The sequence below is a fragment of the Sparus aurata genome, chromosome 21 (genome assembly GCF_900880675.1).
Source record: "Sparus aurata chromosome 21, fSpaAur1.1, whole genome shotgun sequence".
Lineage (NCBI taxonomy): Eukaryota > Metazoa > Chordata > Actinopteri > Spariformes > Sparidae > Sparus > Sparus aurata.
In genome coordinates this window covers 22,023,712-22,051,680 of record NC_044207.1, presented here as the reverse complement: position 1 = coordinate 22,051,680, position 27,969 = coordinate 22,023,712, and the positions used below count along the sequence as shown (strand labels likewise).

The 27,969-nt window shown below is 42.3% G+C and overlaps 1 protein-coding gene across 1 annotated transcript in view; it reads right to left on the bottom strand.

Moving 5' to 3' along the window:
- Nucleotides 1-1,295: 1,295 nt before the first annotated feature.
- LOC115572393 (solute carrier family 22 member 23-like) overlaps nucleotides 1,296-27,969 on the bottom strand; it is a 41,796-nt gene continuing 15,122 nt past the window's right edge. The window contains exons 5-11 of the mRNA XM_030402408.1: nucleotides 16,896-17,064; nucleotides 15,137-15,264; nucleotides 11,659-11,761; nucleotides 10,664-10,899; nucleotides 8,933-8,965; nucleotides 6,980-7,103; nucleotides 1,296-6,172 (exon numbers count right to left, since the gene is read on the bottom strand). Of these exons, the coding sequence (XP_030258268.1) occupies nucleotides 4,654-6,172; nucleotides 6,980-7,103; nucleotides 8,933-8,965; nucleotides 10,664-10,899; nucleotides 11,659-11,761; nucleotides 15,137-15,264; nucleotides 16,896-17,064 (2,312 nt within the window). The 3' untranslated portion in view covers nucleotides 1,296-4,653. The remainder of the gene's footprint in view (nucleotides 6,173-6,979; nucleotides 7,104-8,932; nucleotides 8,966-10,663; nucleotides 10,900-11,658; nucleotides 11,762-15,136; nucleotides 15,265-16,895; nucleotides 17,065-27,969) is intronic.

Genomic DNA, 27,969 nt, shown 5'->3' with positions numbered 1-27,969 from the left:
GGTATCTGGTTAGCATGCTAACTTCAGTAGACATCTCTTTAACACAATACAGAGATATCTTAATGACACAACCATTATTTCTACAAATTCTGTTGATCCTTTTAGTTCATTTTTTTATGTTGTCTGTGTTAGATTTAATTAGCAATTGTCAGGATGCCAACATGTTAAACTTAGGTGGCGAACATGGTTAGCACTGTAGCTGCATAACATCTGCATGTAAGCATTGTCACTGTGAGCATATTAGCATGTTAACATTAGCATTAAGGGTCAAAGTATTTCCATGCTAAATGGCTAGCATGACTTGGGACTCTTAGCTTTGTTGATTTCTGCTTCAGTGAAATCTGGTTTAGTGCATTCCACCAAACAAATGTGGGTACCACTTTATAATAACCAGCATTAAAGCAACATTATGTTACTTTGTTACATTAAAAATGACAGCCTCAGACTCATGGTGATAATGGTGCTTTAAATTTGTCCAATATATGCAAAACAACATTCACCTAGTGGTTAGGTGTGCATCTGCATGCTAGCAATGTCACTGTGAGCATATTAGCATGTTGACATTAGCATTTAGGCCAAAGTCTCTACGTGCTAAGTGGCTAGCATGACTGAGGATAGTGTTGTTAATGTTTCGCTTTAGTGAAGCATTTCAACACAAATGTGGGCAGCACCATCACTGAAACTTAAACTTTAGTCACTTAATTTTACTGTTAATAAGCAACGAAACGCTTTACAAACCATTTATTGAACAATTTAGTGTCAAGTTGCAATGAAACTTGGCAAAAAGTGTGAATACGGTGTAGTTGAGCCATAAACATTATTTGGATAAACAAATGTTGTAAAACACCAACAACTGATTGACAAATGGTTAATAAAGCATTTCAGTTGTGTTTGTTTAATTCATTTTAACTTTACCATGTGTCTATTATGGTTGATATAAAGTGTTACCCTAATGTGTATCAATCCTATCACCACAAAGTAATTGCCCCACAGGCAACCTTCAGGGTCTCTGGGGCAAGTCTGGAGCATTTGCTTGTTCTGCTCCGTTGGTAATCCAGTTTTGGCTCCGAACCCCTTGGGATTTTCTGCAACCCTGTTGGATGAGTAAAATAAAGCTGTAATAAAAAACAGTCATGCATCCCCCTGTTTTTATTGTCTTAAAGTGATCTTAAGATACAAAGCCTCAAGGCCAGCAGGGAATATTTGACCGGGATCTACTTTTAATAAAATCCATGAGAAGTTAAAAAAAATATATATAATAATAACAACAAATGAAAGACTCACTGATATCCACAGTTGATCAATAAATAGTGGTTTATTTTAACAACAGGTATGGCTTATATACAAGTGCATTATGTTTGTTAAAACAAAACAAAACAAAAAATGAAACCAAACAATTGGAAATTATAAATGGTACAATCCATGGTTTTTACATTCATTCAAGTCTCCCCTTCGAGAGATTCTGAGTCGCACGGTTGAGAGAAGCAAAACCTGAAATGTGTACACTGGGGACTTCATGTCTCTGAGACTCTTATCTAACCAAGTTCAGAACTATTCACCAGTCCATTATGATCTATGATCCTTCATCTTATCAAAAACTGGGTGTCCAGTCCACACATTTACTATTTACAAAGGCATAACCCATTCTTCTTTCTTTTTTTTTTTTGCTCTTTTTTTTTTTTTTGCTTTTCCACCGTCTTCAAGTCTACCTCTACCGCTGGTGCTAACATTGCTTTGGATTGCTTTTTACTTCAATATTTTTACTCCAAATAAAGTCAAACCAAATGCATACAGGTGTCACAGCTCCAATCAGCACCATAAAATAGCTGCATGGGAGTGGAAAGTGGAAAATGGAAGCAACAGATCTCAGAGAAGACACTGGATGTATTTGTGCTGTGTTTGTTTGTCTTTACACTGGTGTTGCATGGGGCTTTTTATTTTTTTTTGGCAATACACAGTTCAATTTCTGCAATATGCACATCGAGACAGAGAGACACCAACACGTCAACGGGACAACGAGTACTCCGAGCAATGGGACAATACCGACCACTGCAGTCACCACACTCGCTACAGCAGATGCCAAGAATTCCTCATTAAATCCAGTGTCAACACCCCGTTCCACAAAGTAGATTACATGTGGGTCTATTGCAAAAGTTAATGTGTGTTTCTGTAGTCAAAATCCCACTCCATTTTCCCTTTTTATTATTTTTTTCTTTTTATGTCAAGACGCCAAGCTCCACCAATATTTGACATCACATGATTGCAGGGCATTGTGCTTTGAGGCTTAGCAGCATGGCATGTTACACGTCTAATGTTCGGGTGAATCTCCCGGCTGAAATGGAAGTTTGTTGACGGCGATGATCGAAAATGGAGCCCTCGCAACAAACACAGGCAAGGTTCGCTCAATCAGTTAGCAGACCAAAAGATATGTAGCTTTTGTCAGTGCACACTTTAAATTTTGGTGAGTAAAAAGTACCTGTAAGGCTCTCGTAAAAGCGTACCGACACGAAGGTGTGAACAACAGAAAGTCTGTCAGACTCCTGAATGACACCCTCACAGATCCACCAATACTTCCTGGATGAATGTAATATGACGAGTGTGGGAGAGTTATTAAATCACATTTGAAATGACAAGACATCATTCAGTTGGCTCTTTAATTTTTACAGTAACGTGTAGTTATTATTATTTAACATTATTATCATTATTATTATTATTATCATTGTAAACAGTGGTCTATCAGTAATCGTATGTCTTTACAACCTCCGATGCACGAAGTGTGTAACTACAACTGTCGAGTTACACACAGTATTGAGTCAAGTACAACGCTGTCCACACGTGGACGCAGGCTTTGGAAGAGAAAGTGCCTCCTTAAGCAAGAAGTCCGTCAATTTCAAGAATATGAATAGGTTTGTCTATCTATAATTAAAAAAGGTGCATTATGTAAGAATCTGCAGGGGGCGGCAAATCACCCGGGCATCTGCGTACTGCTCCTAACTGGTGGCTGCTGTTAGCTCAGTTAGGGTTGCAGCTAGCGGTTCGGACTGAGAGCACAGGGACTGGCCGAGGGTTCAAGTTTACACCATTAGCACATGAGCTTTGGACCAGGACGGGCCAGGGCTAGCTGGTTAGCACGCTAACCTTAGCGGATATCTCTGCAACAGCACACTGGCATCGCCGCTTTTGACGTTCTCAGCTAATATTCTTACATATTGCCCCTTTAAAGATTTCACCTGCATTTTAAAAAGTCAGTTCGACAACTGTATGAACTATTGCATTTCTGTAAGGTAAACTCGTGAATGTATGAACACACCGACATACATAAACCATGACTTGAGAAAAACACACTGAAGGTTAGCGATGCAGTCGAAACATTTTGTCATCCATTGGTTTTCATTTTTCAAAAAAATAGCTTTTTGTGTCTTTTCAAGGCTTTGCTTTAAGGTTTTTGTTTTACTGACACGTTTCACGATTATTTTTCATGCTTTTGTCCCAACTGCAAAAGAATCAAGGTGCCACGACACAGAGGTGGCACAAATACTGTAAGAATGAAGTATAGGTTTGTACAATAAGGGCACGCCATGGGAGATTATTCAAAATAATACTTAGATTTTTTGTTTCTTAGAAAAAAGACTGAATCAAGCTCAACAACTAATTAGGCATTTACTTACAATATCACATTTACAAATAAAAGCATTTGCATACCATATATTTCATTGACCGAAACGTTTGGAAAAATAAAAGTTTCTTCAGACCGACAAAATATGGGTCATTCTTTTTCTCAAATGTCGCTGTTTCACACAATGAACCAGGTGTCGATGAAAGCAATTCAGCCTTCTCATTTTTCAGTTCCAATTTATCAACATTTCAGTCTTCTATTCATTTCGATAAATGATTTAGTTCTTTTGTATTTCAGAACCTTGTATGCAGATTGAAGTGAACCACATTTCAGTCTATGGCAGGGGGACTGCACTAAACAGTATTTCCCCAAACAGGCAAATACTGCATTTACACTAATTTTTTTTTGGCACTATGTCTACATTTAATTTTGGTCAGAGTAGGTTTTTTTTTACGTTTGTATTTAGAAAAAAAAACCCAATTTGGATTGTTTACCTCTGTGACGGCAAAAAATACTTGTAACATTCAGATTTTTAGTTTGTCCATACAGGTAAGGCGATATTTTTATACAAATATGTTAGACGGACACTTGATTTGAGCGAAAAGTACCAGTGATTTGAGTTTTTTTTTTTTTGTTTGTTTGTTTGTTTTTAGCATCATTGCATTTTTCACCAGTCCTCTCAGTGATTGTGGGTATAGTTGTAAGTCTCTTCGACAGACAGTGATTTTCCCATTTCATTTACATCAAAGTAGTTTATAGGCTGGTGATTTCCAGTGACATTCGAAAAAGAGCAGAAGATACTGTCACATTGTCACAAACCAGCCTCTGGCACTCTCTCACTTGCGTGGTCTCGTTTATTGGCTAAATTCGGGAAGGAGGGGACATCGAGAAACGTACAGCGGCTTCCTAAGAAGACACGTCTACCCAACTCCAACTCCTGGAGTCTGAGCAGGACAGTTCGCGACCCCCCCTTCTCGGTCATTCGTCTGGCGTGGGGCTGCTCCCTCGGCAACCGTAAAGCTTCTTTTTTTCCTGCATCATGATGACGCCGTGCCGTTGACAGTGTTGTTTTCTGTGCTGGCGCTATCCCTGATGGGGAGGACACCAGAGTCTATGGGGGAGGAGACGGTGCAGTCAATTAGAGAGGGTGGAGTTGCTTCTGTAGAGCCTGAATCTGTGATGGAATCTATGGCAAGGGGAGCAGCTAAATCCTGCGCGGGCTCCACAATGTCTGTGAGAGTGGTCGATTCTGGAGTGGAGGTGTGCACAATGTCTGTGACGGGGAGGATGGTAGGAATCGGCGCAGCTGTGCTTACAACATCTACGACAGGGGGAGTGGAAGAGTCCGCTGAGGGCGTAGGCTCAATGGGGGGAGGGGGAGTGGGTGAAGGGGAAACCGAGATGGGACTAGGGGGAGTAGGGGAAGGAGGAGATATATCATTAACACAGGGAGAGGTAGAGTCTATCTGCGGCAGTTGGGAGTCTATGACGGGAGGTTCGGGGGAGTCTCTGGATGCAGATTCGTCTACTATTTCTAATTGGATGGGAATGTCAGAGTGTGGGCTAATGGAGGGTGGAGGGTCAGTGGTGATGTTGCAGTCTGTCATCGGAACGGGGGAGGGAGTCGGAGATGGAGGGAGACTGTCATGCATAGATGGAGTAGGGGAGCCTGCTAATGTGACGTGGGCATCCTCGGGCAAAGGTACGTCGAATTTCGGGGTGATACCCTCGATGTCGTTGGCCAGCAGGTCGGGGGATTCTAATGTGATGCTTGGCGGGGGTTCGATGATGGGTGTGGTGCAGATCAATAAGGAGGCAGGCACAGTTCCACAGGGAGCGGAAGGGTCTGCTGAAGGGGCAGGGGCAGCAGCTGACTCCTTTGTCGGGGAAGGACCAATGTTGTTCATTTCAGGAACGGCAGAATCCGTCAGTGGATCAACAGGATCCGAGACTGTTGCTGGAGGTTCTTCAGCACCGGCTAAAAGCGGGTCTGTGACGCATGGTTTGTGTAAAGGAGTAGAAGACAGCAGGTGCTCCTTGCTGGCATGTATGACTCCGTCTTTACCCAGGGCAGTCGTGGGTGAAGATGACACTGAGTGACCGTTGGGGTCTTTAGGTTGCGTCTTGCAGGGGTGCACCTCCATGAACGCTGGAGCGGACACATCCGCGACCGAGGGAGCCGTCAAGTCGACAGCTGAAGAGGCTGTGGAGTCCATGGTGGACACGACAGTGGTGGCTGCCTCGTGGAGGGGTGTGTCGTGCACCCTGGTGTAGTCCCTGCTGCTCTCCGATTGAGCCAGCAAGAGGCGCTGTTCTCCAGGCTTCCTCGGGGGAAGGAGGGGTTGGCGAGTGTAGCTCTCGCCGTCAGCCAGGGTCTCAGGGAGGGGCTGGTAGCGTGTCTCGGGGAGCAGGAGAATGCAGATGATGCAGATGAGTGTGCAGCAGGCAAAGATGATGTGGTGAAGGAAGTAGCCCTTCTGATTGTGGAGCTCCATGATGGGGGCCGTCAGCATGCCGAATCCGGCGCTGGCTAGGACCAGGCCCAGACCACCACCCCTGCGATGAGATGGAACATGTTATTATAGGGGAGGATTCAGGATTTATGATCACACATAAAACCTCATAAACCTCCTGAAAACGGGTTCACCAACATTACAGTGAACCATGATTTACATGTTGTCCTAAAGAACTGTCACCTAAATCATTTCCAGGTGGGGAAGCCCTTTATTTTTGCTGTATGCCTCTGTTGACCCTATGCCATTTTATCAAACAGCAGCAGAGTGTGCTGCAGTACCACCAAACCCTCCTCTACATGCAGGGCCATTCCTCTCCCTGTAGCTGCCTGAGTTTACCACCAGGGGTCGCCCTTGTAGCAACAGTCAGCAGAGCAACAACACCCTTTACATAACCCCAGATAATGAACATCCAGTGCTGTGTCATATATTCTCAGTGGACATTTGCTAATTTGTACAAAGATGTGGATTACATTTGACACTGAACTGTGAGAGTCATGAGGAGCGTCGTCTCAACGAGTTCAATAATTTCATATCCTCGTTTAACGGGAGGTGGAGCAGCTAATCCATCTGCAGGAACATGTGATGCAATGGAAACCAACCTCAGTGTTAACTGAATCATAAGCTTATCAGGACGATAGAAAGAGCACTTTCAATCTCTGCAATGTGTTTATTTATTTGAACATTTACTCAGAGCCTGTGAATTGATGACATGCTCTACATAACAGTACTGAACATGGAAACATCATTATGACAAAGAACGTGCTTCACATTAACACAGCTGCTTCACTACTCAAGTGTAAAAGCAAATTTGTATGCGGTACAGTCCCTGTGTGTTCAGTGGGCTTACCTGATGACAGTGGGTGTGATCTCAGCACAGAAGAAGATGCTCAAGTTGCTGACTGCGTGGGAGGAAAACATGCCGATGATGGAGAAGGCGACGGAGAAGTTCTTATTCAGCGTACCTGAGTTATCTGCAGACAGAGGCAGGAGAGAACACACATGTGGCCATTACACTCGGTAATCTATAAGGACAAGAGCGCTGTCCATGCACATAAAAGGGCAACGGGAGGGTGGAATTCGAGAAGTATTCGAGTAGTCGAGTATTTCCAAAATGCACGGCATAGACCATTTTGAATGATAAAATATACAGTCTAGTGTGTAAAAAGGTTTTTAAACAATATGAAGAGAAGAGACTGGAATGCTGGGAATTCCAATGGTGAAAACAGAGGATGTACAGAAGCTGAGAAAGTCCACTGTATACCTTACCACTGCTGAATAATTCATGTTCAATTTTAAACACCACAGTTACACTAACAGTATCATTAAAATGTATTCAATAACTACAATCTAAATGTATGTGTCATATTTCATAGTTGTGGTTATAGATTTTTTCAAGTGGTGCAATATCAAAAAGTTGTTGGGCAAATTCAGGAAGTTTAGTGTGATTTCCAGTGACTCAACTGAACTTCTTTCTTGAATCACGTGACCGACGAGAAGTACTCTGATAGGACAGACAGTCTGTGATCGATTCCCTCAGGTTCAGTTCTTTATTTGTTTGTATGTTGAGGCCTGAAATGTTTTAAATCTTGAGTTCTGGTGTGAATGTAATTCCTTGCGCAGACTTTATGTTTTTCAAACTGAATTTGACTGAAATTTAAAGGTTTGTTTGTTTTGTTTAAACACTGACATTTATGCACCCTTTAATAAAGAAAACTTAAATCAAAGTATAGACTCATTTCAAACTAGTGTTGTCCTGATACCAGAATTTCTGACTTCTATAAAATGGCTTGATGAATATCAATTTGACTCCTTGTTCGATACATGAGGAAAACATCGGCACAACATGTGTAATGGGGGCATTCAGTTTCAGATTTCTTCTATAACAGGGCTTCTGTACTGTGTGTTAAGAAGTTAATTCAAGGTTAAATATTTCACTTCCATGAAATTAGTGGCATTTAAATTTCAATATCAAGTTTTCTGTAGGGTTTTAAATATCCAAATCAGGTATTGAGTTGCTTATAATTTCAAATCTTCGTGGCATTTCTTTGCTTCCGTAGGACACTCCATACTGTATCATTTCACACTACTACAAAATTTTGTTTCTGCCCAAGTATTCCTGAAGCTGGAACACACAGAAGAAACTTGAGCATTTCAAACTTTGCATCTGGAAAACCTAGACATAAAGCGGCAATAAAAACTTTGGTTAAACAAAACGTAATGGTCTCCCAGCAGTGATGTTTATGTTGATGTTTTTGAGGAATTGCCTTGCACAAAAATAACCAATTTAGGCCAAATATGGTTTGAATACAGTGCTTTTTCTCTCTGAGTAAGACATGCTGAAGATGGCATAAAGCGGATCAGAGGAGAGTGCTCTGTGATCAGCTCGTGCTTCCCGCAGGGGGATTAGACAGGAGAGAATAAAGAGATTGATAAAGAGGAGAAGAACAGTGAAGGAAGGCTGGTTGTGAGATTTCTATAACAAAGAGGCTCGCCCTCTTCAACACAAAAAGGGATAAATAAGTGAAAAGCTAGCCATAATTACATCTCGGACTTCATTATGTGTCTCTGCAGGGTTTTGTATACGCCTAATGAAATACTGCAGGACTCCTGAATGCAGCGCGTGTTTCTGAAAACCTCATCAAGATAGAGCGGCCAGATAAACAATTAATTTCACACTGTGAAAGAATGTGAGGCCGATAAAAATGATAGTGGAACAACACCGAAGCAGAACAGTTGTTGATCAGCTTATCAACCCCGAATACAAGACCTCGAAATGAAAGAAATAAAGAGACAATCCTACCTATATTCAGATGGTTACTGTACTTCCCCAGCACTAGAGGAGAATGAAAGAGAAACAGATATGGATCAGTGATGAAGCACGAAACAGTACACTCAGATGTAAATTCAATCCAGAGTCAAACATTAGACACAAAAACATGAACACATGTTGGCAGAAGCTTGTCGACACACTTTCAACTTCAAACGGGAGCGTGAAACATGAGCATAACCTTGATGTGTTGACTCAGGTTAAACATTAAGTCACGCTCATTTGTAACTGAATAAACTGACTTGTGTACTGTTTTTTTTTTTGGGTACACACTGACTAAAACAGTTGTTTTTAATCATGTTCGCCGACTCTATTACAACAACTAAAGCTAAACAGAGCCCCGACGTAGTTCACCCACCACACTGACTGTTAGCACTTAAAGCAAATGTGTAAGAGATGCAGGACTTCTAATGTTCAAGATGTCTCAAATATGAGTCAGTTTATTTTAACATTTAAAATTTGGGATAGAGATAAGTACGATGGTGGCAATCAAACTATTATAATACTATATATACACATATATATAATACTATAATATGTCAACATATGTCATATGTGTTCAAAATAATATGTTAGGGAATCAAATCAGTATTTAATGTCATGAATTGTGCTCAACTGTTTTCTTTTTAATTTGCTTAGAATTACTCACTCACGTGACCAGAATTTTGAAAGACGCTATGCGATATGATCTGACCATGAAACTAGAATGGCACTCATTATAATGCATACCTCCACCAGGTCCCCCTTTATTTGCTATTGGATTAGGCTTGGTAAAATTAAACATATTCCACTAGATCTGCATTTTAATTTGAATTCTGCCCAATCTTGCTATATTATTGTTGGTGTTTGTGAGGCTTTAGCTCGCTAGTAGTGTTCCTTAAGTAGTCAAAAATGAAAATTTAAATTTTCGTCCAGGTATGCATGTTTTGGAGTCAAAAGAGTCAACATTTTTCAAAAGCCCCTCTGAAAAGTTTTACCCCATGTGACGGGACGTAGGTTTCTGCACAATGACAAACCACCCAAGCAACAACGACTTTTGCACCGAAAGTCAATCAACAGCAGTGATGACATATCGGCACTAATTAACCCAGTCTTAATGGGATATTAGTTATTAGGTCAACTCCTCTTTCAAAGGTTTCTCCAGCTACAGCCTCATTAATACTGTGTGCAAAACCTGCAACATCTACATTTCATGTATTCATTCATGTTTAACAGTCAATTACAGTTTGTTCAATAATAACACTTTAAAAGAGTCACTTGTGTGTAGTTTAATTTTTTAGAAAGGCTAAACATTCCACTGACACAGGGAGGTATTATTGTCTTTTAGCTACCGCTACATAAATATCGGTAAACAGTGCATTTTCTAGGTGACTATTTTCTTCCTTAATCAACCTTTTTTGGACAATAATTGATCTTTATGGCACAAAAAAAATATGGTATATGATGCTTTGGATACACAGACATTACTTTGTAGTACAGAGAGCATCGGTTATCTGTTAGTGTTGTATCTTCGTTGGATTTGTTGACAATTTGAACCATACAACAGCACCAGCCTTTTCATTTAATTCTTCTTTAAAGAGAAGCCAAGAGCCCTTAAATACTTTAGAGCCTGTTATGGAGTTTCTTCAAAACTGATATTCACATCCAATAAACATCATCCTGCTGCATGCTTCAGCGGCCACGCGTTCCTCGTAAAGTACTCACAATTGAGCAGGCCCAGCTGCAGCAGCGACGCCAGGGCAGTGATGATCATAAACATGAGTAGGCCGCCGCGCCGGCCCATCAGGCCCACCGCCGGGCACAGCGCCATGCAGGAGGCCACCGCAATGCCCGCCATGGTGTAATAATCTGCATAGAAGTTATGGAACATGGTCGTCTCCTGAACCTCATTGTCCATCATGCTGCGGGCGAAGCAGTGGTGGATCCCATAGCCTGTTAGCCTGCGTATAGAAGAGACACATGGCAAACTGGTGAGGTGGGAAAACATTTAAGAGGATACAGTGGCTTGGTTTTAAGGATATTAGTAGTCCAAGTGTGTAGAAGTAGGAAAGAAATAATAATACAAAGAGGGGAGGGGGATTAAACACAAAGGGGAGAAGACACAGAGAGATCCAAGCAAAAGATGAAAGATGAGTTTGGGAGGAGACGGAAAAGGAAGCGGGACCAGGTTTTTAATCTCATCTTCTCTCATTTCAACTTATGCACACATGTAAACACTGACTCACTGACACACAGGCACACGCCCCACAAGCATACACACACATAAAAACGACAGCAAACACTCACACCCTCTCCCCTGGTTGTCTAATGTTTCATAAGGACACCGCTCATGCAACATTTATGCTGACTGGGAGAGTCAGGGACACCGTGCGCCGCCGAGGCAGAGCTAAAGCTGGGTCTCGCCAAGCTGGAGAAGAGGAGGAGAGATCCCAGTGGAGATGAAAAGAGAGAGCAGTACAAATATGGAAGGACAAAAGCATTGAGGGCTACTGATCAATGCTGTATCGAGCCTGCAGGTTTAAATAGTGGCATCTCAGCTGCACAAAATGGCGCTTCTGACTGGCATTGCCTCGCCCCGCATAGACACACAAGCATTTCCCTTTTTCTTTTTTTTTTTCCTCCTCCCTCAGTTTTCAGATCCTCCCACACACTTAACTTGACACGCAAACGTTCTAAGCACTAATGAGACAGGCACTTACGAGTTGACGCAGAGCACCACGATATTTTTCCACAGGTTCCTCGTCCCGACCATTTTGACGATGCACGTCTTTTTGGGTTTCTTTTGAAGAGCCCTCTGCAGCTCTGGAAAAAACCAAACATGTTCACATCAGATCCTGAAAAAAATATATGCAAATGTTGGTCATTTTGAATATACCAAAGTGCAATACAGTGCCTCAGTCTCTGTCGGACACCTGGTCACTGCCCACATTTTTTTTGTCTGTGTTTTTCCTGATGTTGTTGTATCAGCACATATGATTAATTCTTAATCACTAAATTCAACTTTTATTGAGATTTTTGTGATTGTATATACCTTACCCCCCACCACAAAAAATAGTTCATGTTTGTAGTTGTTAAGCATGTAAATGAGTAAAACTAAAACCTGTAATATTTGTATATTTCCTTGTTTACACAGAAAACCATGAAACTTTTGACAGTTAACCCATAAAGTTTTGCTGAATGTCTGTGTAAAAGAAATCTACTGAGGCAGAATATCTAAAAATTTTAAAAATTAAAAAATCTCTAAGAAGGATGAGACCGTAAACATGAGATGCAAACAACCTATTAGCAATAAACTCTACTGGAAATGATATATTATCATTGTATTTCAGGTTACACAAAATAGATTTACAAGCTTAATGCTAAAACACATCAGTTTTCTCATACTGTTAAGTGCTGCAGCACTGTATTTGGACTCCGTCTGAAACGCTTTGCATCCTGTCTCTTTAAGGACCACCCTCCTGAATACCCAGTCAGCTCTGATTGGTCAGCTCACACATGCCTGACCAGGCATCACTAACAACAACAGTGCAGCTACTTTGACATAGTGTGATGTCACAGAGTCACCGCTTAAAAGGCAAGGCTAATTAGGAGGCGAGTCAGCAGCAGCGTACCTTTTTTGCCTTTCAATGTCAATTACATGCACAAGAAAGTTTATTAAACATTTAAGGAATGGAAAATAAAAAAGCATAATAGGTTTCCTTTCAAACATAAAAATATGTCACGTGTATTTAGAATTATAAGGTTCAGCCTATGAAAAATGAATTATTTTTGCATATCTTCCATTTGCAAATCTGCCATTTACATGGATTCCAATACATCTATAATCATGTGATATAATCTTTATATACCCGTCAGGCTCAAGTTAATACATCACGTCAGATAGCTTTCAGTTCAAAGGAAGGTTTGACAGCAGTCTGGGCTCTCCAAGGAGTCAAACAAGGACGTCTCTGATTTATTGTGACCACAAAAAAAAATCCACATGTATTTTTAATGAGCACGTTTCATCCCACATGACCGCTCTCCCGCCGCTCTGTGAGACAGGTATGACAATGCTCACCGAAGAACAGGAACAGTGCCTTAGAGGACAACACCCCAGAGCCGCGAGTGATATGAGGCATGGCACACATGGCTGGGATGTTTGGTGTTGGACTGCGGGTTGCCACAGGAACACACCTCTGGCTTTGCAGTACAGTATGTTCATGTTGACTCAGGCATGTGACGGCATTCCACACCACTGCCTCAAGGTTATCTCTGGCTGTACCGCTCAGGCTTTTCCAGTGGTTCCCTAACCGAGCTACAAACCTCCGTGTAAGACTATCCCTCCTGGGATCTACTGTATGCAAATCCACATGCTCACTTTCCAAAGATGACCTCATCAGGGGTTGCACATGCATCGGTCATATCTCAGCGCTTGAAAAAGAGCTCTGCTATATTTCCCTACAAATGGCAGACAGCAGGAACTCATGAAAAGCTTAAGTTAAAGTTTTCAAGATGGCCGAGGAAACTATAACAGATGGATAGGATTCCTTCATGTTTTGCCTTTTTGTACTTTGTATTCTACCACAACAAAATCACTGATGCTAGACCTTTTGGAAACATGATCAAAATGTCAACAAACAAAATGTGACCTCTCAGCTTTCCACCAACTATTTATTTAGTATTTCTTGGAACCAATAACCTTAAAATGTAAATAAAAAATTATGAATATGTTTAAAGGGATGAGATGTTTAAAGAGGTTTTTCAAAAGGAGCCTGACCACACTAAACCGTCAGAAAATGATCCAGATGTTACTACCACTCTGCTAAGCCAATGTTAGGCTAGTTAATGTTTTCGCCGGATTAGTTTAGCCGATTTCAGCCCCTATGACTGGAATTATGTTCTGCCTTATTACACGAGATAGCAAACTAATTTGCAAAGATGTTACTCAACCAAAATTTGTAAATTAATTTAACAGTTAACAGGCTTTAGTCATGGCTAACTGTGGCTATCTCTAGCTAGCTTTAGCAGGATTTGGCTCTCTTGCTTTGGTCAAACCGTGTATATGGTTTGACTTTTGGCTTTTGTTCACATGCACATTTAACGTGCTTTTGTCTTTGTTATTATACATTTATAACCTAAAAGGACGGAAAAAATGTTAACAAATCAGATTTTGATCTTGACTAAAAATATATTTTTGGCTTTGTGGGACAGCAACAAGAACATTTAGTTCAAAATACTTTATTTAGTGCCGAGCAGTTTATAGTGGGAAATATTACAGTAAGGGCCGGGGACATCCAGTTACTTTAAAAATAAGAGTGGTTGAATTAATGTACATAGCAGTGTACTTTTTTTTTAATGCTGCATCAGCAAACAGTCTTTGAGCTTTGCAGTCAATTTCACACCGAGTAGTTCCTCCTTTCCTTTCCCAGCAGTGGCACTATTTCTCTAAGTGTATTGATAAATACAGTAAGCAATGACAGGACAGAGATGGGAAAAATATATTACAGTAAACAACACTGTTAAAGGGTAATCTTGGTATTTTTATGCCTGGACCCCATTTTATTTTTTATTTTTTAAACATATTTTAGGCTCTAAATGACTAACAGGGACAAAAAGTTTTAGACTTGGTCCAGTAGATCTCCTCAGTGCCCATCAAAGTTTGTCCACTTGTTATTCTAAGGGTCCTTCTAACCTTTGAGGAAAGAGTAAAACCATTTTATTTAACCAGAAATGGCGGTTCTATCACCTTGTTCAAGGCCACCGGACTCCATTAACAAAAAGGGTAAAAAACAGCCTTTATATAAGTGTCAGAACTTGTCCCAGAATAACCCTTTTAAGCTCAGCACAAATGCAAACTACTAGGACATTTAAAACCGGCCTGAGTCCAGACACAGTTAACCCCACGGGGTCAAAGTGCCTGACCTAAGTCCATCTGCCGTCTGCACACCAACATGTCAGCTCATGTCCAGCCAGCCAGGCTGTAATGAAATTAATGAACCTTCTACGGTGTCATAATGTAATGTTCGACACCTGTTACTATGGCAACCAGACAGGAAAAGTGATATAGCCTTGTCAATCTGGCTTATTTGGGAAAAAGCACAGCCGGGGGGGGGGGGGGGATACTACAATGAAGAAACAAAAAAAGCTTGGAAGAGGAATCAGTGAAGATTTCGTGAAAAATCAGCAGTGTTTTGTTACCTGTGAGGATATTGTCGGCGTCGAGCTCCATGTTCACCCGGTTCTTCTTTGCTATGTGTCCCATGATCCACTTGGAGCGGCAGTACTGCTGCGTGGCCAGCAGCCAACGCAGTGACTCAGGGAAGATCCTGTCGAAAAAGACAAGGGATGTCCTTGTTAACAAGACGTGAAAAATGAGTCGAGATGAAACAAATCATCATTTTAGCCAGCTGGTTAAACTCTCTCATATTCAGGGTTTGCATCTATTTGTCAACCAGTGTGTCATTTCAACACAGGTTGGATAAAATGTAGAAAAACTAAATTTAAAAATGTATTCTGAACTTCACTCAGACATACCAGCATACCATTTACAGGTGGAAAGGTCTCATATTAGTCTTTAACAGTGGGAACAATAAACAATCACATGACTGCCAGCCATTGTTATCACTACTTTTATTTGTTACACTCCATTATCAGGTAGCTGTGTTGCGTTGTGTGGCCCACATTCCTCCGAGTGGTTAAGTTTCTACTTTCAGAAATATGTTGATTTAAGGACGCGTCAGCAAAAAAAACAATGCCGCGTTTGCCTCTGTTGGTTGAATTTCTCAGAAGCAGATGTCTGTGTGAGAAAAAGCGTATGATTCACGATCTTGCGCTGGTGTGGTTTCAAGTGTGTTTTTTCCCCAAATCAGCAGACTACGATCACCTGCAGTGTTGAACTCTTCAGCCCGATCAGCTGTATTTTTATGTCCGCAGCGTCAGCCATTTTATGGGTGATGAGTCCAACTTGTGCCCGTAAACACTGTTTGGCTTGATCATGAGAGTCAACATGGGTCCATGCTTTTGAAATTCCCAGAATCCTCTTGTGAGGGCTGACTCAAGCTTGATTATGCAATTGTGTATCTCAGCAGTGGGTGCTGTGTGGACAGCTCTGTTACATCTGTGGAAAGTGGCTACAGTGTTGGCTAGTTTGAGTCCACTGTCCAATGTCCAGTAGTATCTGTGCGAAATATCAGTTTCACAAGCGGCTTCATGTCCTTGAGTTCTGCAGTCTTTTTCAGCGTTTTTATTCCTCAGGGTAACACTCAGGGACTCTTTAACTCCTGCACATAATCATTGTGGAAACCCCCATCAATCCACTTTTGGTTTTGCTCTCTGTGCCCTACACTGATTGAAGTGCATGATATCAGCAGTATTGATGCTGATTAGTGAGTACGTCTGACTGTTTCTGAGTGGAAACCCCCTTTGTTCTTCAGGTACACCACTAAAGAAAGCCAAGGCTTCTGGTGTGTGAGAAAATCTATACTCCTTGATTTTCTTCTGCTGGCTTTGAACACATCAGCACCGCTGTGGATCATCGTGCATCACGGGTAGGGTAAATAGAAGTGAATACACAAGTATTTACAGCCTGAGCTTTAGCAAAAGGGACTACAGTCGCAGTAGAGGTCAGAGAAAATGAGTCAGCGAAAGACATTACTTTTAATTCAGTGGGGTATTCACTGCTGAGAAATGTCCTTCGAGGCAAGTCTTTCTTCACCTCTATGTTCGAACCAAGTAAATCTGCTAAAGGATTGTTGGTTTTATTTAGACTGTTAAAACACTGTTGCTTAGGATCTAACACATAGAGTTTGATCGCAGATGGCACCACATATTTCAGCAGTAGAAGGTCTAATGGAGAACTTAAACTGAAAAACACATTTTACACTTAACCAGAATAGAACATTTTAAAAAAGGACACGCCGGTACCAAAGTGCAGCAGATGCTCGGGTCTTTTCCTTACCAGATGTAGGACAGCATAAGCAGGAGGGGGCAGATGATGACAGCTTGGAGGACCTGCCAGTCACGGCAGAGGTATGCCACTCCGGGCATCAGCAGCTGACCACCCAACACCACAAAACTGGCCACCATGGTCATGGAAAAACGCCAACCTGGCAGGCACAGCTCGATCCCTGGCAGAGAACACAAAGAGAGGAGGCGAAGAAAGAGGGAGCACATGTGTTATTTGTTTTTTCTGCAACGGACGAAGACACAAAATGAGCATGTAACCTATGGCAACAACGATAAAAAACTGAATAAACAAATTAAAAGAAGTTGTACGAAATAAAAAATCAACGTTAGCTTGAACGAAAGATAATAACATTGGAATATTTTTGGCATATCTGACAAAATAATGTCATCAAGGAAAATTTCTAGGAATAACACGACACAACTCAAATTACAAAATATTATGTCAGTGATATCAGGCTTCGGCAAACAAACGGCAGCTAGCTTAGCACACTCATTGTAAACCCCATGAATACTAGCAACTACATCTGAAACACACATTTCTCCATTGGTGCAAGTAAAACATTTAAAAAAGCGCTAGCAGTTGAGTTAAATGTGTAGTCTAACCTCTGTAGCTACTTGTTTAAAGTTATGCTTGTTTGTGTTGCTACAGAGGTTTACAGTATACACAGCTGATTGCTTCGGATTGGACTGTGCTACAGACCTCACAACCTATTTAAACTATACTTAAGTCCAACTGAGGCATTTCCAAACTTTAAATGGTGCAAGCCAGTTCAGTCAATCACTAGTTTAAAATTAACTAGTTGTTAATAAGAACATCACACTCGATAGTGCAACCCAGTCCAAGAGTATTTACGCAAATACAGAACATGGCATCCAAACATTAGCTGGTTCTTTCCTCATGCTGACAGAAACAGGCCAGAGTTGATGAATCAACCATCAGACCTGTGACTAGGTGAGGCAGACAGGCCCAAACATGGATCCCGACGGTGATGATGACACTCATGAAGAGGGGTGAACGTCGTTCTGATGCATAACAGACATCATTTTTCCCACCAGGCCATTAGACATTATGACTACAACTGTATCGATACTGTGACGTTTAATGTGAAAGAAACAGAACACCTCTCATCTCAGGTGGCAACTAAAAATGCCCCAAAGAAATGTGACGGACACTCTTTAGAGCCAGTGTTTGGTTTGTCCGTTTTGGGTTACTGTAGAAACATGGCAGTGCAACATGGCAAGCTCACTGGAGGAGGACCCATTTCCTGTGTAAATGTAAAAGGCTCATGCTAAGCTAACGAAAACACAGCGATTCTTCATTTCCAGCTGTATGGCTAACTGAGCTAACTATGTTGGGGCACTCTGGTGATATGCTGCCCCCCATTTGTTTTGATTACGAATCTGACAGGTTTGCCAATTCTTACATTACATCTTTCCATAACATTATGTATAACATTACATAATTAATAATATTATAGTCAATTTCTGCTCCTAAAATGAATAAACTTGTTTAAACTTTTTAGTGATTTCAAAATGTTTTTCACTTATCCTGAAAGAATGACATTCTCTGGTTTAGGTTGCAAAAATTTAAGTATTTCCTGCTTTTCTGGTTTCTATCAGTTTAAATTTTCAGTTTTTACATTGCTTGGTTGGTTAGACTAAAGAAGCAATTTAAAAAGGTGGTACACCTTGGACTCTGGGTAATCTCTGACATTTTATAGAGTGCAGAGCTATTGATATGTCCTTGTATCAAAAACAAAGTCACTTTGAGAGCAACGGTGCATGTCAGATTTAGTTGGACATTAAATAAAGGCGATAAATCACCGTGTACAGTTGTTGTTCAGAGACAGTAGACAGACCAAAACAGTAGGCTGCTGTGAGAGTGAACTCGCTAGAAAGAGGTTCCTTGTACTCAATTCTCCTCTATCAGAATGGCACTGATTCATTCACCCCCCCATTAGCATGCACACCACACTGGCAGCCAGCGACCACAGACAGTCCAGCCCTTTAGTTACTGCAGTGTAGGGGATGGCTTCACATCAAACCGTGGAAAGTGAACACTACTGTAACACTGCTATTCTCGCGCTGCCCAAATCTTTTTGTCCCGCTTCATTCATCCCTTTTTGTTGTACATCACTATTTCTTTTTTTTTTCTAATGGGTCCTTTCTACTGCCCAGGAATGTGAGCAGTCTCCAGATGGGCTCTTTCAAGGTGACAAGGCCAGCATAATACAGTGGGTGTCGGTGGGCCCGCTTCATTCCAGTGGAAAAGACCGGAATTTCAATTAGGACTTGCCCCCTTCTGAGGACATGAATAATGCTCTCTGTTCACAGACACTATCGCAGCTGGAATGACAAAGCCAATGAGCTGAGAGCAGGGCGATGGGTGCAAGACCTGCTGAGTTTGAACCAACTAACCCCGAGACCCCTTCTCTGTGTGCTGCCGGGGGAAAGTAACAGTTCACTGGTTACGGACTGCATGGGATTTGAATTCTTCGGTTATGTATAAGGCATCATGTGCGCCAAACAGGCCACTGCATCGAGACTGGGGAAAAAAAAAAGTACATCCTGTAGCGAGCTATGAAGAAGTGCTAACACACACATGTGACTGTCGAGGCTATATGATTAACATAAAAACAATAAAGTAAGTGTGAGACATATTTAGATCAAATGTGGCACATGTTATGTAGATGGAGCTGCAGAATGAGCACCAGAGTTTGTGGAAAGGAAAGGAGGCCTGAGCTCCTTACTCCTGCTGACCCTAATCCTCCACAACCCACTAGATCAGCATTCCCACAATGCCCTGCTGCAGCCTGTGTTCTACTGACACAAATCTACAGCAAACTTTTCTGATGTCACATAGGGGGGGAAACTCAGAAAAAATGCAAAACCAGGAGATCTCTGAGGCGGCAAAACCAGTGGGACGTACAAACTATGAAAAAAACGAACACGCTTAAGTGCATCTGGACACATACTGTGTCTGTACACAGTGACTGTGACGCAGTCCACGATCAAGCCAATAGCTAATTAATAAAGATGATAATCCCCAAAGAGGCTTTCGCTGATTCGCTGACTTTGGCAAAACAAGAATATGAATCAGACTCTCTGGTACACGACACAGTAGCTCACTGGCCTTCTGTCGAGGACATGGCTCCGTCAAGGAGGCCCATTGTTTTGCAAGTGAAAGAGATTGGTTGACCACTAAAGGCACTCAGTACAGCCACTCCCTGTACCCGCTGGCCAATGTCATGACCTTTTTACTGATCACATGAGGTTCTTATGGCCCCATGCTATGATTTCACCGTCTAATCCTGGCCACTCGAGCTGTTACGTTTAACTTCAAACTAAGGAGACGTGTGGTATTTCTCTACACGAAACGAATAGCCAAGGTTGTTTGCTTTGCAGTGACTAATTTTTATGGCATACAGTCCAAGTCTGGAGCTGCTGGTCCTCTTGCAGGTGTCACAGGTGAAAAGCGAAGTGCAGCTGTATTGCAGTAACCATCCCTAAGCTGTGTTCCCTCTCCTCCTCCCACGTCTTTTGCCTCTGCTGCGATGAATTCCAGCACTTCAGCATCAATAGTTCTAGACCTCTGAATCACCACCCATGCATCGAATTTGTTCAGAAATTTAAAAATGTCTGGCGTTTTGCTTCTTAATGTACGTCTCCTCCAGTTGGTGAAACATCCGACCGATTACAGATTTGTGGGAGGAATTACAAACGGGAAAGAGCGGACGATCGAGCCACACCCACCAAAAACAGTGAAAGAAAAATGACCACGACAATGGAGACAAGAATGGATGACATCGACCCAGCTGTGCAGGTTGTTGGAATTCACATTTCTTCTATCGTCAAACAGTTCCTCGCAATCATCGCCGCAGCTTCCGTGCTGATGGCGTCTGATTGATTGTGGCAAAACAAAACGATAAAAAAGCCTCCCTGCACATCAGAACCGGCAAACATGAACATAATGTCAGGCTGCATGAAGGGACTAAAATAAGATGTTATTTCAGTCTGACAATCCTGACCAACCCTGCACTGACACAGCCTGAAAATCAAAGTGTAACGACCCTACAAGGACGTCTGCAAGCTGAAAGGCGTCACGGAAAGCTCTGATTGAAGGGATGAGTTTTTGCGTTTCGATGACGGTAGAGAGCGCTCTCTAAAGGTTGTAGCATCCTTGAAATGAGGGTGGGAGTGTTTATAGCCTACCATCATAAAGGGGCGACAGTCTCTCATTGAAGCCATTTATGGTGATGCACTACAAAGAAACGTAATTAGAGAGTGAAGAATGAAAAAAGAAAGGTTGAGAGATGCCGCCTTACATTGACAACTCCACCCTCTAACTGCTGCATGCATGAAGTATGCACTTTGGACGCAGCCTTCCCCAGTTTTGATTTTGGGAAAGGTTTTTAGGTTTCAGACCGTAGCATAGTGATGCCTTAATGCCTCTCACCAAAATCCCCAATGCGTGTTCAATTGGTTTATGATCTGGTGACTGTTCGTTAAGTCCACAGCTACAATTCACATAATTTCCATCATTGTCAGACTCATCAGAACAGGGCACTGTGTGTAATAGAGGGCACCTGTGTTCGGTTTGTTTAACCAGAAGTGTATTCAGGTCTTTAATTCCTCGGCCGTTTTACAGACCTGGGTCACTTTCATGTGTGTGGTCATCCAGACTACGTGTTAACCCACCGTGAGGTCACAAGCCCTGAGTCTGGCATTACAGCAGTAGCCATCTTGGTCTTTTAAGAAGCCAGAACTGACCATATTTGGACGAGAGGGTGGCGCCAGGGAGCATATCCTGACTGGTTCTGACTAAGGATGCAAGGACAAGTGTGCTTTATTGTTTAATTTACTCTAAATGGGACCATAATTTAGTGCTTCTTCTGAATGACAAGCTGGCGCAGCATTGTCAGCAAACAGCACTTCCCTGATAAGGACCCAATGAACCTTGGCCTGGATTTACTGCAGACCAAAGAGACTGACGTGCGGAGGCAAATTGTATCCTCAGCTGAACATAGTGACCACATAGGAGCAGAAATCAAACAGTGCGGGGGGTGAGTGCACAGCCCCGTTCAACCCACAGCTGACTGGTAACTGGAGTGTCTGAGAATTTGACACACTGCATTTAAGGTCCCCTTCACATCCTAATAGAAAATAATCTTGCAAAAAGGTATGGCAGAAAGCCAATACATGACGGAGCACGAAGAGACTTCCTCCTCTGACAAGGTCAACAGCCTTTTTTCTCTCTGGAACTGGAGCAGTGATAAGATCTACCATCCCTCTGATGGTAGATCATTGCGATTCTGGGTACATACTGGAATACTGCAGCTTGTTTACAATTACAAAGAACTCCCGAAGAATGCTCCGAAGGGAAATTCCACAGTGTTTCTTTTCTTATTTTGTTTATATATATAGGGTGACTGTGTGAGCACACAAATATCCTGAGGTATCATTCCTTCTTCCAAGTGCTGAAAAGGGGTTATTGACTAAGAATAAGGTCACGCTCATTGATTAGTCCCTTCTCTAGAGCTGCAAAGAATGCCCGACTTGCCACAGGCCCCTTTCCTCTGATCTACTTAATAACCATCAAACCAGAAGTAAAACACCACTAGCAGTCCTACAAACTACCTCACCACTCCACCACTCCCGTCCCCTTCCTCCCACACACAGAAAGATCAGCACAAAACCAAGCTATTGGCTCACGGTTAGTACCAAAAGGGAACGGAGGGTTTGAAGCACAGTTTACACTCTGGCACAATCATGAGATCAGGTTCCGGGTTGCACGAGCGCCACAGATATATCAGCGTGAAACGGCGCTGCAAAGGTTGCCTCGCGCTGACAATCGCTGGACTTCACTCAGGAATGTGTGGCTTGAGATAATGTCATACAATATCCCCCACATATAACAATGGTTGAAGATGACTACAACCTCTAGGACAACCCGTCTTCTTTTGGACAAGGAAATGGTCCCTTAAAACAAAGATTCTGGCAGAAACAGATGTTGGATTCACTGTGCTTGAGCCTGGCGTGTAAGGGGGAGGAAGTCTGCTTAGCAACCAAATTTGCAAACTCTGCACTAAAAGGGAACTTTAACCCTGTATGGAGGGGAAGAAAAACGAGTCTGCACCTTAACCCATTTATCAGAAGACTGCTAGAGTGGACTGTGGGGAAGGATGTGGACGGGTCAACCTGTGTATCATGGAAAATACCTCTCACCGGCTGAAATGCATATGATCTCTGTGCGCAGTCCACACTTTATATCCCACCATGCCCCTCTGTATACTTCAACATCCTTTTCAGATCATTCTCAGCATTCAGAATGAAGTCTTCAGTGAGGCAGCACAAAAATCTATGCAGCGTGGTAAGGCGGACTTGGCTGCCATATGATGGGAAATGAAAATCTTCCAAGTCCAGATCCGGCACGCATCAATCAGAGTCAGGCCAGACTGAGCGATAGACATCAAGGGCATATGAACACAGACAGTTTAAATGCATAGAGGCATGCAGACACACTGTATAATCTAACGGGGCTCCGACATCGACATAAAGGAAGATAAATACATATGAAGCTTCCATCTTTCTGCCCCATGTTGCCTCAACTGTGTGCAGAGAGATTAATGCCTGTGGTTTCAAGAGAGCACCACAGAGAGAAAGCACCTCATTACAGAATAACACAGGAACAGTGAGGAGGGCGAGACTGACCTGGCCTGGCCTGACCTGGCATGGCTGACCCGACAAATACACAGCATAGCACTGCAGCAGGAAGCATACATCACAGGTCATCCTGTCTGAGTAAAGGAGCACGCACACAGGCGGCTGACGAATACACATGACTGTAAAGGTAAAATCTCATGGAGGACAGATCAGACATGAGGTTATAAGTCAGTGATCGTGTACGTTTCAAAGCTGTAAATTGTTGGGTTAGTAATAATAAAAAAAATTTAAAAATGAGGAAATGCTCTAAAAATGCACTTACTGTGCTCTATTTTTTGACTGTTTCACTTGCATGTAAATTCTTAAAAACGGGAAATAAAAATTAGGGAGTATTGCTGAGTAAGGTACAGAGGTCGTTTTGTGGTCAAATGCTTGTATATATATATATATGTGACCGCCGTCTATCTCTACATGGCACTTATTCAATCTGTGGTCACCAGAGCCCTGATTTCTACACCCTGTCTGCTTTTGGGAGTTTCACTTCTTTCAGCCTTCTTCTGCATTAGCATTTAGATTTACATGAATTTTAAATACTTTTCCCATATGTGTCCACATTCAGTAAATGTTGCGGATCTCAGGCTCTCTGCCTGAGGGGTCGAGCGCTATGAGGGGACAGCATGTATCGAGTACAGTGACCTCACTGAGCTGAGGTGCTAGCTAACATACATAGACTGAGGGCAGTCAACTAATAGCACTTAATAAAATCCCTTAATACAAACCATTATATAAAAGCTGTGTCAGCAGCAATAGCACCATAACAACACGAATATAATGAGAAAACTTTTATTTCCTCCTCAGACAAGAAACATTCATAACTCTTTGTCCGTGCCTCTCATTATTATTTTGTCCATTTCTCCCTCCTTGTCAGCCATCGTCTCTACCATACGTGACAAGTTTCTATAAGCGCCCACTGGAATCACTAATCAAACAAAAAATCCAAACCCCTCAGCACGACAAAACAATAATGCACGCGGTGTGCATTTGAGCAGGGACTCGATACAGAAACCACGGCACAGAATCAGCTTGAAAAACAAGGTCATTTCAATGCAGAGGGCGTCTTCGTTTATTGGTCTTTTTGTGGTACAGAGCAACAGGTTGAGGTTTTCTCTGTTAATTAGGAACTGGTAAATACAATAAATCAGCTACATGACCTCTCGGTGTCACAGCCTCAAGCGTGTTCACTTCCTTTGAGACCTGCAGTGGTCGCTGTATTTTATTTATGTGGCCGTGATCCGGCATTGGATGTCTCTACCATCACAGTGTCTGGAAATCTGGAGGTTTTCTAAATGTTTTTATGTTTTACCAAGTCTCTGATAACTGTAAATGTATTTTATGACTTACACTATTTCATTACAATGTTGTCCATCCATGACAATATAATAATAATAAAAATTAAAAAAAAAACAAGTCTGGAGATCTTCAAGGGGATGTGTATCCCTTGGCTATTTCAAGTAGCACCTTGGAAATCATGAATGTGTTACTGTCAAGAGAAAAGAATGTCATCCCTCATTAACAAATAGCAAGTGCCAACAACTTCAGCTGGCCATTAACATCATGTTTGTCCCAAAACAACCTCCATTAGAGCCGCTTCACCACAGGCAAAGTAGTCATGAGCATGTATGTCAGAGGTCAGAGACAGAAAAGTCACAACTCTCTTTGTGATGCACGTCTCGAGACTATGACAAACTCATGTGGTTTGTCGGTTTGTCTTCGTTCCTCTCTCTCTCTGTCTGTCTCTCTCTCTCTGTCTGTCTCTGTGTGTCTACTGTATCTTTCTCTTAAAAAGGCTCCTCTCCCACACACCCAGGACATGTATGGGCTTGTCATCTCTTATTCAGACACGGAAAGTGAGCATAACTCCACTTGAGAGGAGTGTAGAGACATTTGCTCCGTCCTGTAAGGCAATTATACGGATCTCTCTGCGTAAATTTCCCACCTCTTTACAATGTCTAACGGCTGCTTTTATGAAGTTAAAAGGTGTTGGATGAAAAACATTTAGCTTGTGCACAGGGACACACAAACACATACACTTTAACGCACAGGCCGCCAACTTATACGGCATGGTAGCGGACGAGAGAAGGAGAAAAAGGGGGAGCTGAGGAGGAATCTTCAGGTGGAAAGTGTCGCTATTTGCTGTAAAGCTGCATCTTCACAAGGAGGGGACAGGGTCGGTATTCAGAAAAGGAAAAAAAAAAATTAGAAGGGTTGCCATTGGATGTTTTTTTTTTTTTACTAAAATTAAAAGTTATTACATGGGAAAAAAACAGAAATCTTAACTATAATACAAGAAGAACGCAGTATGAGTGGTCTGCTGAATGTTGAATCTGGAGATCTGCCTGGACTGACGTTACCACCCCGACCTGAATTATTATATCCCCAGCCTGCCTCTCACAGTCGGCCTTTGTGTGCTCTTGTCACTTGTAAACATTTTGCCAAACTGAGCACATACGTCAGGGAAATAAAGCAATGTATGCCTGATTTTAGGCCCAGGCAGGGCGATACAGATGCCTGATATAACCCGCGTAAACAGAAAAGCGAGCTCTGGCCCACTGCCCCACAACACAATCACCTCGTCTCAAGCCGATCACAAAATTCTCACACAAACACCCGGCGCAGCCAGTTAGCATGACTCAGCAGGCTGGAGTGCAGCGTGCGTTTGTATGTGAGGGGGTGGCAGGTGAGTGTCGGGGGTGGGGTGGGGATGTTTACTGTAAAAAAAAATGCAATAGTGAGCAGCACAGTGATGATAATGAGCCCTGCCTGTTACTGGTGTTGTGATGCTAAAGAGGCTAGCACACACAGCAGCGCTGCATCAGGCGACTCTCTGAAGCCGTTCTGCCCTTATACTTTGGAGCCGACGGATCGTAGATAAGATGCATCATCCTGGTTTATCCAAAAAAACTGCTTAGAGTTACAGAAACACTTCACTATCAGTTGCGGTGGTGGTGTAACTGTATCACACCAGCTTCTCAGTCTTGCACGCCTCAGAATCAGAGGTGAAAAATCTTGCTTTTTTTCAATATCCCCTGGTTCTTTTCTGATCATATTAGTAACTAGTCTCCATCCTCTCCCTTTGTCTAAAACCACCTCGCTACCAATTCTCTTATACCGTTTTTTTTTTTTTCTTCCTGTCTCTACATGGCAGTTAGCGTATAAGTGTCACATTATATCAGCCATGTTGGGCCCGGTGCTGGGCCTTACTGTGACAGGCCATTCTGGCGGAACGGATTGTAGCTGTGCACAAATTGCTCTGCACTCTCGGAAAAAAGAAAAAAGGCTCAGCTTTATCCTGAAAACTCGATGGACTTACTGACTGATGCCTTTCACCGGGATCTGTGCTAACATACAGTGAAGTCAGGAAGGCGCCGTCTTCTAATTACTCACAAGGACGTATAAATCTGGACAGATTGCCATCATCAGATCGCCGTTTCCTAGATTAAAATACGACATTCAGTGGCGCCGAGCCTCCAAGATCCATGAACTGAGACTTGATTGCACACGGATTGATGGGAAAGGGAGGATTAGCGCGCAGTCTCCAGTGCAAACACAGCCGAAGCTGGGATTTGGCTCCGACTTTCCTTTTTTTTTTTTTTTTGCGAGCAGACTCAAACAAAGCAAACCACAAAAGGAGGGTCATGTGGTTCACAACGTTACATGCAATAATGTCATATGACTGACACGTTTAGCATGGACACACACAAAAAAACGATTGATTCCATCAACTAATGTGTTATTGAGCGATCGCGTTGCCTCTCTTGGAGCAGCTCTCACAGCGTTTTGTCAATACAGAGAGGAGCTGCAGGGTAAATAGCGTGTGAGGCCACACATGATCAGAAATAAGGGCGGCGGTAGAGCAACACAAAACCTATGCAAACATAAAGCCCGAACAAACATCCGTCAAGTCCATGCCCTGCACAAGCTGGCTTTATTATTATACTGCACTACGGCAAGCTGCTCATAAACAAGATTTAAAAGGAATCATGAGGTTGGTGGTTGATTAGTAACCTTAACCCTGCAAGGACTGCGAGGAGGAAACATGTCAGTGACTAGGTGACAGTTTATGTTGCTGCTCGCTCCTTTAAACAAGGAACCGGTAGTCCTGAACGTTAACGACCTGTTTCAGCCTGGAGCGTAAGCTTTTTGTTGCCATTGAAAGCAAACGGATCAACACGTGTTGTTGAACCACAATCCAGAATCCTTGTCATGCTGTTAAACGCTCGGCTCTTAACATGTCAGGGCCAAACAAGGTTACCGAGTCTCCAGTTACCATCCTATAAAGCTACAGCAACTTTAAACCTAATATTTCAGATATTCTTGGCAGCATCTGAGCCCACCACTCCATT